At 45.2% G+C, this 17,007-nt stretch overlaps 1 protein-coding gene across 1 annotated transcript in view; it reads right to left on the reverse strand.

Moving 5' to 3' along the window:
- Window positions 1-252: 252 nt before the first annotated feature.
- LOC137334923 (CD9 antigen-like) overlaps window positions 253-17,007 on the reverse strand; it is a 35,347-nt gene continuing 18,592 nt past the window's right edge. The window contains exons 4-8 of the mRNA XM_068000014.1: window positions 14,414-14,488; window positions 13,212-13,310; window positions 6,309-6,377; window positions 2,094-2,177; window positions 253-2,001 (exon numbers count right to left, since the gene is read on the reverse strand). Of these exons, the coding sequence (XP_067856115.1) occupies window positions 1,939-2,001; window positions 2,094-2,177; window positions 6,309-6,377; window positions 13,212-13,310; window positions 14,414-14,488 (390 nt within the window). The 3' untranslated portion in view covers window positions 253-1,938. The remainder of the gene's footprint in view (window positions 2,002-2,093; window positions 2,178-6,308; window positions 6,378-13,211; window positions 13,311-14,413; window positions 14,489-17,007) is intronic.

Genomic DNA, 17,007 nt, shown 5'->3' on the forward strand with positions numbered 1-17,007 from the left:
CTTTACCCAGAGAGTGGTGAGAATGTGGAACTCGCTCCCACAAGGAGTAGTTGAGGCGAATAGCAGAGATACAATGAAGGGGAAACTAGAGAAACACATGAGGGAGAAAGGAATAGAAGGATATGCTGATAGGGTGAGATGAAGGTGGGAGGGAGGAGGCTCATGTGGAGCATAAACACCAACATAGACCAGTTGGGCCGAATGGCCTGTTTCTGTGCTATAAAATTCAATGTAACTCTTTGTAAAAAGCAAGAGAATATCTTTATTGACAGTTTTTTTTATAATTAGCATTTACATTTATTTTGAAAGCATTCATCGATATCCTACAGGAAGGTGTGAAAAATAAAAGCTGCATTTTATCTCCGACAAAATAAGTATTGTAGCCGACCTTAAACCATGGGTGAATTCAAAGATATTAATCTTATTAAAGATCAATCTATTTTAAAATTACCAGTAGATCTCCCACTGCATTATTCCTGGTGGTTTTAATGACAAAATGGGATGGAATTACAGGATGCAATTCCCAAAAATCTCTCACAAAAATCATGTGTAATACGATAGAATTGGATTTATTGGGATAGATTTTCCTGGGTCTGCATCTGGGCACATTGGAGCAAATATCGGAAAATCAGGCAGGATCCATTACAGGACTGAGATCTGACCTGCCTGATTTCCATCACACCTGGGCACGGACCCAGCAGAATCTGCCCGATTCAGTCACAGTCAACCCAAGGAACCAATTTACATCAACAACAAGTTGCATTTATATAGTGCCTTTAATGTAGAAAAACATCCCAAGCTGCTTCGCAGAGGCAGAGGCCATCCACTTGCACCTGTCACTTCACCTGCCCGTAGAGACAACAGTGGACACAGAGCCAAAGAAGGAGATAATAGGAAGGGTGACCAAAAGCTTGGTCAAAGAACTGGGTTTTAATGAGGGTCTGTAAGGAGGAGTGGGAGGTGGAGAGGCGGAGGGGATTAGAGAGCGGATTCCAGAGTGCGGGGTCTAAATGGCTGAAGGCTCGGCTGCCAAAGTGGGGAGAAGTAAATGGGCGATGCTCGAGAGGCCAGAGTTGGAGAATTGGAGAGTTCTGGGAGGGTTGTAGGGTTGGTGGAGGTCACAGAGATAGAGAGACCCCTCCGAGATTTCTGCGCTCCTCCAATTCTGGCCTCTTACACATCCCCGATTTCCATCGGCCCACCAGCTGCCTGGGCCCTAAGCTCTGGAATTCCCTCCCTAAACCTCTCCGCCTCTCTCTCCTCCTTTAAAACCGCTCCTTGAAACCTACCTCTTTGACCAAGCTTTTGGTCACCTGTCCTAATATCTCCCTATGTGGCTCAGTGTCAAATTCTGTCTGATAATCGCTCCTCTGAAGCGCCTTGGGATGTTTTACTAGGTTAAAGGCGCTATATAAATGCAAGTTGTTGTTGTTCTAAGAGGTAGCCCTGGGGAACCCCAGTAACTGGACAGGGGGGAAACGGGACAAGAAATCCTTCCCCCTCCTCACATGGCAGGCGGGGAAGGTGTAGCCAGCGGAAGTTTCGGCAATGGGAGGGAAATTTAGCTCAGGGTGGGAATATGGTAATAGACCTTTACTGCTTTGATTTTGCCCCCTTTTCAGCTGCCATTTACCCTGACTTCTATTTCCCATTTGTGTCTTAAACTTTAATAACCTACATCCACATGCCGGTTACTCACTGATTTCAAACCACCGATAACCCTCAGCATTCAAAATTAACCGAAAAATCCCCCCAAAATTTGTTCCATACAAGAAAAGTAACCTTTAACCTTCGAGAAATACAATTAGTAAATGGAAAATGTAAATTAATTATTACTTGCTCATCTTTTCTTTTAAAAGCATTTGCGTTATAAAAAGGAAAATATATTTAGTTTCAAAAAAAGCACTTTGATGTTCCTGGTGTTTGATATTCCAATTGTTAGATTGCACTGGATGGTTTGATCGATCGCTGCAACAGGATGGTGAAAATTATTCCGAAAGCCTGAAATAGAATAAACAGACGTCAGTAACATGCAGGAGATACGAACCAAACGCTGAAACCTTCAGTGTCAAAGCATCGCAGGGCCTCCTTACCGTAACAAGGGCAATACTAAAGGCGATCGCAGCAAAGATGTGAAGTTTAGAGTTGATGACTTGTTCAATGGCTTTCAGACAGTCCTGCATCAGAACGTCAAAAGTAAGAGTTAGCTCGCAATCAGTTGTGAAGTAGAACATTCATTTCATATTTCATGGATTTCTTGAGTGTAAAAGAACATTGGGGAGCGAGACTTGGCTCAGTGGCAGCATTCCCGCCTCTGAGTTGGAAGAATGAGGAGAGGCAATATAAACTAAATGGTACAATTTTATAAAGGGGGTGCAGGAACAGAGAGACCTGGGGGTGCACATACACAAAATGTACTCTGGGTGGGGGACTTCAATGTCCATCGCCGAGAATGGCTCGGTAGCACCACTACTGACCGAGCTGGCCGAGTCCTGAAGGACATAGCAGCCAGACCGGGCCTGCGGCAGGTGGTGAGCGAACCAACACGAGGGATATACTTACTTGACCTCGTCCTCATCAATCTACCTGTCGCAAATGCATCTGCCCATGACAGTATTGGTAGGAGTGACCACCGCACAGTTCTCGTGGAGACGAAGTCCCGTCTTCGCACTGAGGACACCATCCAACATGTTGTGTGGCACTATCACCGTGCTAAATGGGATAGATTCAGAACAGATCTAGCAGTTCAAAACTGGGCATCCATGAGGCACTGTGGGCCATCAGCAGCAGCAGAATTGTATTCCAGCACAATCTGTAACCTCATGGCCCAGCATATTCCTCACTCTACCATTACCAACAAGCCAGGGGATCAACCCTGGTTCAATGAGGAGTGTAGAAGAGCATGCCAGGAGTAGCACCAGGCATACCTAAAAATGAGGTGCCAACCTGGTGAAGCTACAACTCAGGACTACATGCATGCTAAACAGCGGAAGCAACATGCTATAGACAGAGCTAAGCGATTCCACAACCAACGGATCAGATCAAAGCTCTGCAGTCCTGCCACATCCAGTCGTGAATGGTGGTGGACAATTAAACAACTAACGGGAGGAGGAGGCTCTGTAAACATCCCCATCCTCAATGATGGCGGAGTCCAGCACGTGAGTGCAAAAGACAAGGCTGAAGCGTTTGCAACCATCTTCAGCCAGAAGTGCCGAGTGGATGATCCATCTCAGCCTCCTCCCGATATCCCCACCATCACAGAAGTCAGTCTTCAGCCAATTCGATTCACTCCACGTGATATCAAGAAACGGCTGAGTTCACTGGATACAGCAAAGGCTATGGGCCCCGACAACATCCCAGCTGTAGTGCTGAAGACTTGTGCTCCAGAACTAGCTGCGCCTCGAGCCAAGCTGTTCCAGTACAGCTACAACACTGGCATCTACCCACAATGTGGAAAATTGCCCAGGTATGTCCTATCAACAAAAAGCAGGACAAATCCAATCTGGCCAATTACCGCCCCATCAGTCTATTCTCAATCATCAGCAAAGTGATGGAAGGTGTCGTCGACAGTGCTATCAAGCGGCACTTACTCACCAATAACCTGCTCACCGATGCTCAGTTTGGGTTCCGCCAGGACCACTCGGCTCCAGACCTCATTACAGCCTTGGTCCAAACATGGACAAAAGAGCTGAATTCCGGAGGTGAGGTGAGAGTAACTGCCCTTGACATCAAGGCAGCATTTGACCAAGTGTGGCACCAAGGAGCCCTAGTAAAATTGAAGTCAATGGGAATCAGGGGGAAAACTCTCCAGTGGCTGGAGTCATACCTAGCACAAAGGAAGATGTTAGTGGTTGTTGGAGGCCAATCATCTCAACCCCAGGACATTGCTGCAGGAGTTCCTCAAGGCAGTGTCCTAGGCCCAACCATCTTCAGCTGCTTCATCAATGACCTTCCCTCCATCATAAGGTCAGAAATGGGGATGTTCGCTGACGATTGCACAGTGTTCAGTTCAGATGATTGAGAATAGACTGATGGGGCAGTAATTGGTCGGATTGGATTTGTCCTGCTTTTAGTCGACTTGACATACCTGGGCAATTTTCCACATTGTCGGGTAGATGCCAGTGTTGTAGCTGTACTGGAAAAGCATGCCATAAAAAAAAATGTAGATTTGAACAACTTTCACATATTCCATAAGTTCTGTTCCATTTACTACATACAAAATTTCACAATTCTGGAGCACAAGTCTTCAGCACTACAGCCGGGATGTTGTCGGGGCCCATAGCTTTTGCTGTATCCAGTGCACTCAGCCGTTTCTTGATATCACGTGGAGTGAATCGAATTGGCTGAAGACTGGCTTCCGTGATGGTGGGGATATCAGGAGGAGGTCGAGATGGATCATCCACTCGGCACTTCTGGCTGAAGATGGTTGCAAACGCTTCAGCCTTGTCTTTTGCACTCACGTGCTGGACTCCGCCATCATTGAGGGTGGGGATGTTTGCAGAGCCTCCTCCTCCCATTAGTTGTTTAATTGTCTACCACCATTCACGACTGGATGTGGCAGGACTGCAGAGCTTTGATCTGATCCGTTGGTTGTGGAATCGCTTTGCTCTGTCTATAGCATGTTGCTTCCGCTGTTTAGCATGCATGTAGTCCTGAGTTGTAGCTTCACCAGGTTGGCACCTCATTTTTAGGTACGCCTGGTGCTGCTCCTGGCATGCTCTTCTACACTCCCCATTGAACCAGGGTTGATCCCCTGGCTTGTTGGTAATGGTAGAGTGAGGAATATGCCGGGCCATGAGGTTACAGATTGTGCTGGAATACAAATCTGCTGCTGCTGATGGCCCACAGCGCCTCATGGGTGCCCAGTTTTGAGCTGCTAGATCTGTTCTGAATCGATCCCATTTAGCACGGTGGTTGTGCCACACAACACGTTGGATGGTGTCCTCAGTGCGAAGACGGTACTTCATCTCCACGAGGACTGTGCGGTGGTCACTCCTACCAATACTGTCATGGACAGATGCATCTTTGACAGGTAGGTTGGTGAGGACGAGGTCAAGTAAGTTTTTCCCTTGTGTTGGTTCGCTCACCACCTGCCGCAGGCCCAGTCTGGCAGCTATGTCCTTCAGGGCTCGGCCAGCTCGGTCAGTAGTGGTGCTACCGAGCCACTCTTGGTGATGGACATTGAAGTCCCCCACCCAGAGTACATTCTGTGCCCTTGCTACCCTCCGTGCTTCCTCCAAGTGGTGCTCAACATGGAGGAGGACTGATTCATCAGCTGAAGGAGGACGGTAGGTGGTAATCAGCAGGAGGTTTCCTTGCCCATGTTTGACCTGATGCCATGAGATTTCATGGGATCCGGAGTCAAAGTTGAGGACTCCCAGGACCACTCCCTCCTGACTGTATATCACTGTACTGTCACCTCTGGTGGTGGGGAGAGTAAGATGGCGGTGGGGAGAGTAAGATGGCAGTGGGGTGGATAAGATGGCGGTGGGGAGGGGAGGGGATTGGGCTACATTCCTGTTGCAGTCCCATCCCCCACCATTTTCACTTACCTTCAGGCACAGCGAGGGGCAGGGGTCCTAATTTAAATGGCAGCGTCGTGCCCTGATGACGTGGCGGGACGCTGACAGTATTTTAACCGCTGGCCAAATGCGGCCCGCCAGAATCAGGCAAGGCTCCAGCCCAGGCACGTCCGTTTCTTAAATGTTTTTATCGGGGGAGAGCCGGCACCACAAAGATCTCTTGGGCCTTCCCTCACCCGGACTTTCCCCCTCCCCCTCCCTCGCCTGATCCCCCCTCCCCAATCCCTACTTACCTTGCCGGGGAGCGTTTCCATGGGTCTCTGGCCCCAATCCAACCCCCCCCCCCCCCCCCATAAATTTTGACTCTGGCGGTGACATCATTCCCGTCGAGCGGCAGTCGGAGTCAGGGCCTGTAAATGAGGCCTGGGAGTTAAAATCTCTCGGGCTTCAGGCTCTGAGGGGGAGGGAAGCGTGGGGGGTGCGGTCTGTTCACCACTTGCTTCGGTCCCTGATTCCCCTGCGCCCTCCCCCCGCCAGCCCCCCCCGCCCCCCGAGTTAAAATCGGCCCGTCAGATACAGGAACACTTTACCACTGAACATCTTTACCATAAAACATCACAGAGATGTTTTTAAACAAGGAAGTGTGTCTAATGAAATGTTATTTTTCCCGGTCATTGTTTGCTCTCTCCTCTCCACACATCAACCAAAGCCGTAAGGGAGACAATCCGACAGCTCCACGGCCAATCTCGCCGCCTGTAAAGACCGTATTTATGGTTTGAAGCTTACTTTTTGTTGGGTTCCTCTGTCACACCCTTTTTCTGTCCCCGATGAATCTTTGTAACCGCAGCAGTCCAACTAAAACCCAAAAATATTTCTGTTATTTAACACCAAAGAAAACATTAAAAAAAGAACAGAAACACTTACACCGCGCAACACAAACACAAATCCTAGCAACCGTTGGCAAAACAAATACTCAGGTTGCAGTTTATGTTTTCAAAATGGGCCCCTGGCAGAGTCTGGAGTTATTACTGTTGGGGAGGACAGGTCAGCGGGCAGCTAACTTGGGAAAACCTCCTGCAAACCCATTGACCTGTGAGTGTCACATCATCGAGTTACATCGTATCTACAGCACAGAAACAGGCCATTCGGCCCAAATGGTCTGTGCTGGTGTTTATGCTGCACACGAGCCTCCTCCCTCCCTACTTCATCTCACCCTATCGGCATATCCTTCTATTCCTTTCTCCCTCATGTGTTTATCGAGCTTACCCTTAAATGCATCCATTCTATTCACCTCAACTACTCCTTGTGGTATCGAGTTCCACATTCTCACCACTCTCTGGGTAAAGAAGTTTCTCCTGAATTCCCTATTGGATTTATTAGTGACTATCTTATATTTATGGCCCCTAGTTCTGGTCTCCCCCACAAGTGGAAACATTTTCTCTTCGTCTACCCTATCGAACCCTTTCATAATCTTAAAGACCTCTATCAGGTCACCCCTCAGCCTTCTCTTTTCTAGAGAAAGAGCCCCAGCCCATTCAGCCTTTCCTGATAAGGAGATCCTCTCAGTTTTGGTATCATCCTTGTGAATCTTTTTTGCACCCTCTCCAATATCTCTATATCCTTTTTATAATATGGAGACCCGAACAGTTCACAGTACTCAAGGTGTGGTCTAACCAAGGTTAGAATCATGGAATCATAGAAAGGTTACAGCATGGAAGGAGGCCATTCGGCCCATCGAATTCACACTGGCTCTATGCAAGAGCAATCCAGCTAGTCCCACGTCCCCACCCTTTCCCCGTGGCCCTGCAAATGTTTTCCTTTCATGTACTTATCCACTTCCCTTTTGAAGGCCATGATTGAATCTGCCTCCACCACCCCCTCGGGCAGTGCATTCCAGATCCTAACCACTCGCTGTGTAAAAAAGTTTTTCCTCATGTCACCTTTGGTTCTTTTGCCAATTACCTTAAATCTATGTCCTCTAGTTCTTGACCCTTCCGCCAATGGGAACAGTTTCTCTCTATCTACTCTGTCTAGACCCTTCATGATTTTGAATACCTCTATCAAATCTCCTCACAACCTTCTCTGTTCCAAGGAGAACAACCCCAGCTTCTCCAGTCTATCCACGTAACTGAAGTCCCTCATCCCTGGAACCATTCTAGTAAATCTCTTCTGCACCCTCTCTAAGGCCTTCACATCTTACAGGTTCTACACAAGTTTAACATAACTTCTTTGCTTTTCAATTCTATCCCTCTAAAAATGAATCCCAGTGCTTGGTTTGCCTTTTTATGGCCTTATTAACCTGCGTCGCTACTTTTAGTGATTTGTGTATCTGTACCCCCAGATCCCTCTGCTCCTCTCTCCATGACAGTGCCATTGACAGAAGCACCCAGGCTACTTTGCTCTGTAAAAAAAAATATCAGTCCCACAGATACAGACCCAATTTTCAAGGGTAAGATGCTGGAATTTAGGATTGGGTCAGGAGTCACCGATTCCAGGAGGGAGGTGGATAAAACAATATTGTAAGTCTTCCCGTGCCAATTCTTCAATTGGGAGTTCAGATAGGTGAGCTGCTCTCCAACCCTCTCCTAACACCCTGTTCATGCAGTTGGTAGAAGATGTACAAGGATAGTCTGGGAGAAACTTTTTTATTACAAGGGTGGTGAGTATGTGGAACAGATTGCTGGCACTGGTTGTGGAACATGGAACCTTAGTAGGATTCAAGAAGGAACTAGGCAGGTTCTTTTTAACAAATGAGATTCAGGGTTATTAGAAATGCACCAAGGGAATACTGTGGATAGGTGGGCTAGATGGGCCGAAGGGAATACTGGTGGCCAACATTTTATGAAGAAATTTAAGATTTCATTGTCCAATGGTGAAGAAGATCGGTGACCAGACGTGTTAAATAAACTCTTCACACTGATATCATGATCCCAGTTGTGTCATCGATGGGAATCGTTGGGCAGAGCGCAGCATTGCTCCATGATAAAGGAAGGAAAATCACTGGATGAGTCACCCTTAGGGTGGCCAACCTTCCTGGATTGTCCTGGAGTCTCCAGGAATTGAAGATTAATCTCCAGGACACTGCTGGGAGCAAAAATACTTTCATTTATGTGGGCTAGATGGACCAATGATCTTATCCTGCCTGAAACTGTTCATATGTCACTATGAGCAATCCGGGATGACTGCGGTTGCCAACCCTGACTGGGTCTATTCCTGGAGGTTTCATCACATGACCTCCCGCCTCAAACCACCTCACCCCCACACTTCCGCCATTGGTCCATCCTCCGGGCACACTGCCTTCCCACAGCCAATTGGAAAGCGGAACAGACTCTTTGTTACCCAATTGGATTAATCTTGACTGTTAGTGAAACAGCTTTTTTTCCCATCTCCAATATTTTTATAACTAATAAATGAAAGTGTTTTGCTCCCAGCAGTGTCCTGGAGATTAATCTTCAATTCCTGGAGACTCCAGGACAATCCTGGAAGGTTGGCCACCCTAAGGGTGACTCATCCAGTGATTTTCCTTCCTTTATCATGGAGCAATGCTGCGCTCTGCCCAACGATTCCCGTCAATGACACAACTGGGATCATGATATCAGTGTGAAGAGTTTATTTAACACGTCTGGTCACCGATCTTCTTCACCATTGGACAATGAAATCTTAAATTTCTTCATAAAATGTTGGCCACCAGTGGACAAATCCAACACGCATTGTGCTGCCGCCTAAAATACACAGCGTCAAATATCTCCATTCCAGGTACAAATTTCTTCTCCTTATAGAGAAAGGCTGAGGCACAGAGCACAGCAGAGGGTCGAATCTCTCCCGTCCTATCAGAGAAGCTACCATGGGGATAACTGCACAGAGGGTAGGCGACACATCTGGTGGAGCGCAGTAATACAGTACATCCACAGCTGGAATTGCACCAGGGAACCAGCTAAACTCCAGCAGAACGCCAAGGGAAATCCTTTGAGAACAGCCGGGGTTATGAAATGTGCCAAATATGTCACATGTGCAATTTGCAACACCTCCTCACTTCTCTGTTCCCCTTTCTACTCAAATGAAAACATTTCCTTGTGTGAAATCTACAATACAAATAGAACAAACAGTTGGTCAAGAACAAGTGAAAGGGAAAAGCGTAGAGCAGCGAAAAGAAAGTGTACTTGAGGCACGACAGATAAAATAAAAACTAGAAGGCGTAAGGCGATTAACCCAGCATCAAAGCTGTGGCAGGGGGTTGGGAACCTGAGCAGGGAGACAGAGGAAAGCGTGTCAGGAAGGGACAGAAGGTATGGAGTAAAAGGTAAAGTGTTAAAAAAGGAAAAAGCAGGAACTAAGTGTCACAAAACATATTTGAAAGTTCTTTATCTGAATGCACGTAGCATTTGTAACAAAATGGACAAGTTAACGGCACAAATAACTACGTATGGGTATGATCTTGTGGCCATTACAGAAACATGGCTGCAGGTTGACAACAACTGGGAATTAAATATGCCAGGGTATTTAACAATCAGGAAGGACAGGCAGGAAGGAAGGGGAGGTGGGGTGGCTATGTTAATAAAGGAAGGAATCACTGTAATACAGAGAAATGATATTGGGATAAAAGATCGGGACAATGAAACAGTTTGGGTAGAGATAAGGAATAATAAGGGGAAAAAAACATTAGTGGGCGTAATATATAGGCCTCCTAATAGTTGCAACTCTGCTGGAAGAAGTATTAATCAGGAAATAGTCGGGGCATGTAATAAGGGAACAGCTATAATTATGGGGGATTTTAACTATCATATTAACTGGACAAATCAAATTGGGAAGGGCAGCCTTGAGGAAGAGTTTATTGAGTGTATTAGGGATGGATTTCTTGAGCAGTATGTAACTGATCCTACAAGGGGGCAAGCAACCTTGGACCTGGTCCTGTGCAATGAGCCAGGATTAATTAATAATGTCCTAGTTAAGGATCCCCTTGGAATGAGTGACCATAACATGGTTACATTCCATATCCAATTAGAGGGTGAGAAGGTTGGTTCTCAAACAAGCGTACTGAGCTTGAATAAAGGAGACTATGATGGTATGAGAGCGGAATTGATTAAAGTGGACTGGGAAAATAGATTAAAGGGTAAGACGGTACATGAACAGTGGTGTTCATTTAAGGAGTTATTTTACAACTTTCAAAAAATATATATTCCACTGAGGAAAAAAGGGTGTAAAAGAAATGACAGCCATCCATGGCTAAGTAAAGAAATTAAGGATAGTATCCGACTAAAAACAAGGGCATATAAGGTAGCCAAGCTTAGTGGGAGGATAGAAGATTGGGAAGTCTTCAAAAGACAGCAAAAAGTAACTAAAGGATTGATTAAGAAAGGGAAGATAGATTATGAAAATAAATTAGCAAAAAATATAAAAACAGATAGCAAGAGTTTCTACAGTTATATAAAAAGAAAAAGGGTGGCTAAGGCAAACGTAGGTCCCTTAGAGGATGAGACCGGGAAATTAATGGTGGGAAACGTGGAGATGACAAAAATGCTGAACAAATATTTTGTTTCAGTCTTTACGGTAGAGGACACTAAGAATATCCCAACACTGGACAAACAGGGGGCTCTAGGGGGGGAGGAGCTAAATACGATTAAAATCGCTAAGGAATTGGTACTCAGTAAATTAATGGGACTCAAGGCGGATAAATCCCCTGGACCTGATGGCTTACATCCAAGGGTCTTGAGGGAAGTGGCAGTAGGGATTGTGGATGCTTTGGTAATAATTTTCCAAAATTCTCTGGACTCGGCAAAGGTCCCGGCAGATTGGAAAACTGCTAATGTAACATCCTTATTTAAAAAGGGTAGTAGGCAGAAGGCTGGAAATTATAGACCAGTTAGCCTAACATCTGTGGTGGGTAAAATTTTGGAGTCTATTATTAAGGAGACAGTAGCAGAACATTTGGATAAACATAATTTAATAGGACAAAGTCAGCATGGCTTTATGAAGGGGAAGTCATGTCTGACAAATTTGCTTGAGTTCTTTGAGGACATAACATACAGGGTGGATAAAGGGGAACCAGTGGACGTAGTGTATTTAGACTTCCAGAAGGCATTCGACAAGGTGCCACATAAAAGATTATTGCTCAAGATAAAGAATCACTGGATTGGGGGTAATATTCTGGCATGGGTGGAGGATTGGTTATCTAACAGGAAGTGGAGAGTTGGGATAAATGGTTCATTCTCGGACTGGCAACCAGTAGCCAGTGGTGTTCCGCAGGGGTCGGTGCTGGGTCCCCAACTCTTTACAATCTATATTAACGATTTGGAGGAGGGGACCGAGTGTAACATATCAAAGTTTGCAGATGATACAAAGATGGGAGGGAAAGTAGAGAGTGAGGAGGACATAAAAAACCTACAAGGGGATATAGACAGGCTGGGTGAGTGGGCGGAGATTTGGCAGATGCAATACAATATTGGAAAATGTGAGGTTATGCACTTTGGCAGGAAAAATCAGAGAGCAAGTTATTATCTTAATGGCGAGAAACTGGAAAGTACTGCAGTACAAAGGGGTCTGGGGGTCCTTGTGCAAGAAAATCAAAAAGTTGGTATGCAGGTGCAGCAGGTGATCAAGAAGGCCAACGGAATGTTGGCTTTTATTGCTAGGGGGATAGAATATAAAAACAGGGAGGTATTGCTGCAGTTATATAAAGTATTGGTGAGACCGCACCTGCAATACTGCATACAGTTTTGGTGTCCATACTTAAGAAAAGACATACTTGCTCTCGAGGCAGTACAAAGAAGGTTCACTCGGTTAATCCCGGGGATGAGGGGGTGGACATATGAGGAGAGGTTGAGTAGATTGGGACTCTACTCATTGGAGTTCAGAAGAATGAGAGGCGATCTTATTGAAACATATAAGATTGTGAAGGGGCTTGATCGGGTGGATGCGGTAAGGATGTTCCCAAGGATGGGTGAAACTAGAACGAGGGGGCATAATCTTAGAATAAGGTGCTGCTCTTTCAAAATTGAGATGAGGAGAAACTTCTTCACTCAGAGGGTGGTAGGTCTGTGGAATTTGCTGCCCCAGGAAGCTGTGGAAGCTACATCATTAAATAAATTTAAAACAGAAATAGACAGTTTCCTAGAAGTAAAGGGAATTAGTGGTTACGGGGAGCGGGCAGGAAATTGGACATGAATTTAGATTTGAGGTTAGGATCAGATCAGCCATGATCTTATTGAATGGCGGAGCAGGCTCGAGGGGCCGATTGGCCTACTCCTGCTCCTATTTCTTATGTCCTTATTTTCTTATGAATTCTTCATTCTCAGGATGTGGGCATCGCTGGCAAGGCCGGCATTTATTGCCCATCCATAATTGCCCTAAGAAGGTGGTGGTGGGCCTTCTTCTTGAACCGCTGCAGTCTGATATAACTGAGTGGTTTGCTAGGCCTTTCAGAGGGCAGTTAAGAGTCAACCACATTGGTGTGGGACTGGAGTCACATATAGGCCCAGACCGGGTAAGGACAGCAGGTTTCCTTTCTAAAGGACATCAGTGAACCAGTTGGGTTTTTACGACAATCCGACAGCTTCATGGTCACTTTTCAAACTGAATTCAAATTCTCAAACTGTCAAGGTGGGATTTGAACTCATGTTCTCTAAATTTTTAGTCCAGTATCAGGACCACTGCACTACCGTACCCCACATAGTGAAACTATACTTAGCCTACAGTTTCGTGCAGCGTGTTGATCATGCATTGAAAGTCAACATCATCTTCCTTGTCCAAATCAATGGTCCTGGCGTAGGCCTCCTGCAACTGCTCAATGACCTGGAAGGGAAAGAAGGAAAGAGAATCTCGGTTTGCTGGTCTGTTGGTGCAAAGTTTTCCTTTCTGGTTCTGCAGAAATGTAGGCCGAAAAATTGGACTTGTGCCCAAAATGGGCGGCAAGTCAATGAAAGGGGCTGAGGCCTGATCGAAACTCGGCCTTGGGCCTTGCTTGCATCAAACAGGCAGTATTTTTGCGGAGCCTGGAGGGACCACTCCTGCTCTTTGCTCTGCAGCCGTGACTCAGTGGGCAGCACTCTGACCTCTGAGTAAGAAGGTTGTGGGTTCAAGCCCCCACTCCAGAGACTTGAGCACGTAACCCAGGCCGACACTCCCAGTGCCAGTACTGAGGGAGCGCTGCACTGTTGGAGGTGCCGTCTTTCAGATGAGACGTTAAACCGAGGAACCGTCTGCCCTCTCAGGTGAACATAAAAGATCCCATGGCACTATTTCGAAGAAGAGCAGGGGAGTTCTCCCCGATGCCCTGGGCCAATATTTATCCTGCAACCAACGTCACTAAAACAGATTATCTGGTCATTTATCTCATTTCTGTTGGTTTTGGGAGGGAATTTCAGAGCATGGGGCCTAGGCACGGCCACCAATAGTGAGGTGAAGGGAAGTGGGATGCACAAGAGGCCAGAGTTGGAGGAGCGCAGAGATCTCGGAGGGTTGTAGGGCTGGAGGAGGTTACAGAGATAGGGAGGGGGCGAGGGCCATGAAGGGATTTAAACACAAGGATGAGAATTTTAAATTTGAGGCATTGGAGGGATTGGGGTCCAATGTAGGTCAGTGATGACAGGGGTAATGGGTGAGAAACTTTGACTTGCAATTGGCACCTCCTGTTACACCGTTATAATCTAACTCTGCCACAGACACCCTTTGTAAGTGTACCTCATTTTAATAAATATCGCACTTGAATCGTGGTATCTCCGGTTTGATACATTGCTGTTAATAAATCGATCAGATTCCAACGTTTGATATATTCTGTGCCAATGTTCAGGGATGTAGATCAGAGGAACGAATTTTTGGTGTGATTTTCAACAATCTCTGGGCAAAAAAAAAATCTTACACTGAAAATCAGAAATAAAAGCATGAAATAAACATACCTTATCTTTTTGTGCAAATGCCCAGATTGCAACTCCCATTTCAACCAGAAATAAAACAACAAGAAGAGCGAAGTACTGAAAGAGAAAGGTTCCAGTAAGCAAAATACAGGTAATCAGGACTCGCACAATAAATTGTCTGACTTGATCTAGTTCACTGTAGTAAATATACACGCCCTGAAGTTCCTGGGTCGGGAGAGGGCGCAAACCTGCCGGAATCCTGCCCCCATTTAAACCGGATCTTTAAATTCTGGTCACAGTTTGGTGGGGGGGGGCGAAGGCAGATTTTTTGTCCCTGCAACTCCCAAGTCATGAGGTGGAATGGCAAGACACCACTCACCCTGACCAATGTTAATGTTGTCCGATATGTTCGCCATTAGCCACATGTGGCTAAATGGCAATCCAGATGTGGCTAAATGGCAATCCAGATGTGGCTAATTACATTTCTGATTAGTAAATAAAAAATGAGTAACAGACACCATCGTTGATCATGTGATCTCAATACTCATATTCGCGCGGCGTGTGCATGTGAACTTCAACCTTTTTATTATTTATTGGTGAAATGGTGAGACAAAAAGCAGAGTGTGCGAGTGTTTTTCGATCGTTGTGAGTGCTTTACTCCCTTGGTTACTGAATGGTTGTAAACAATTTTACAACACCAAGTTATAGTCCAGCAATTTTATTTTAAATTCACAAGCTTTCGGAGGCTTCCTCCTTCCTCAGGTGAACGATGTGAAAATCGTTCACCTGACGAAGGGGGAAGCCTCCGAAAGCTTGTGAATTTAAAATAAAATTGCTGGACTATAACTTGGTGTTGTAAAATTGTTTACAATTGTCAACCCCAGTCCATCACCGGCATCTCCACATCATTACTGAATGGTGGGAGATGTTTGTTAAGTAAATATCCCCGTGTGAAGACCTGTGTTGTGTTTGAGGAGTTTTCCACTAAAATTAGTGCCTGTGGGTAAAACGGTGTCGCCATGGCCTCACCTGGGGCTAGACAGCGATTTCTATTGGACAACCTTGCCTTAGAAGGGTGGATCTGATTGGACTGGGGCAGGCACTGCTGATGCACTCGTGCAGGCACCGGGGGCCCAGGCCAGATCAGAAATGACCCCTCCCTGGGATGTGGGACAGGGTCTGGGGCTAGAGCAGAGGTGGGTCTGCTCTGTGCAGGAATGGGACCCAGCAAGTTCAGGACCATAGTTTCACATGGCTTGACTTGGTTTAACACAGTTTAACACTGTTCAAAATAGTTTGACACTGTTTAACATAGTTTGGCACAGTTTATTATGGTTTGACACTGTTTAAAATAGTTTGACACTGTTTAACATAGTTTGGCACAGTTTAATATGGTTTGACACTGTTTAACATAGTTTGGCACAGTTTAATATGGTTTGACACTGTTTAAAATAGTTTGACACTGTTTAACATAGTTTGGCACAGTTTAATATGGTTTGACACTGTTTAACATAGTTTGGCACATTTTAACATAGTTTGACACTGTTTAAAATAGTTTGACACTGTTTAACATCGTTTGACACTGTTTAAAATAGTTTGTCACAGTTTAACATAGTTTGACACTGTTTAAAATAGTTTGTCACAGTTTTAACATAGTTTGACACTGTTTAAAATAGTTTGTCACAGTTTAACACCGTTCAAAATAGTTTGATACAGATTAACATAGTTTGGCACAGTTTAATGTAGTTTGGCACTGTTTCAAATAGTTTGACAGTTTCTCCTAGTTTCTGGTTGCAGGAAAAGATCATTTAGTATTGCAGCTGTGTAGTCAGTGCCGTGAATTACATCATGTAAACACCATTAATAAATGAGTTAGGACGAAGTCATCGCTGATTCTGTTTTATTGTTTCTTTTGTTGGCCCTTTTAGTTCATAAGTCCAAAAAGTTTTCATAATCATCACTGAAGATAATAATGATGTGGAGATGCCGGTGATGGACTGGGGTTGACAATTGTAAACAATTTTACAACACCAAGTTATAGTCCAGCAATTTTATTTTAAATTCACAAGCTTTCGGAGGCTTCCCCCTTCGTCAGGTGAACGATGTGATAATAAGGCATTCTACAGTTGTAACCCCCTCAAAGGAGAGTCACAGAGCAGTGGATTATAATAAAACCAAAGAGAAAACTCTGTTTCAGTAGAGTATTGTTGAGTGGGTTCTATTTTTAAACAAATTGCTCTTCCGCATAAGATCTGTCACACATCTATAAATTTCCGAATCAGTCAATGTAGACAGCTGAACAGGAAATGATGGGATTTTCTGCACAGTACATTACACATACCCAGAACTAAAGGCTCAAATTACTGATACATAGAATTACATAGAATTTACAGCACAGAAACAGGCCATTCAGCCCAACAGGTCTATCCCGGTGTTTATGCTCCACACGAGCCTCCTCCCTCCCTACTTCATCTCACCTTATCAGCATATCCTTCTATTCCTTTCTTCCTCATGTGTTTATCGAGCTTCCCCTTAAATGTATCTACACTATTCGCCTCAACTACTCCTTGTGGTAGCGAGTTCCACATTCTCACCACTCTCTGGGTTAAAGAAGTTTCTCCTGAATTCCCTGTTGG

This window comes from Heptranchias perlo, chromosome 18 (genome assembly GCF_035084215.1).
Source record: "Heptranchias perlo isolate sHepPer1 chromosome 18, sHepPer1.hap1, whole genome shotgun sequence".
Taxonomy (NCBI): Eukaryota; Metazoa; Chordata; class Chondrichthyes; order Hexanchiformes; family Hexanchidae; genus Heptranchias; species Heptranchias perlo.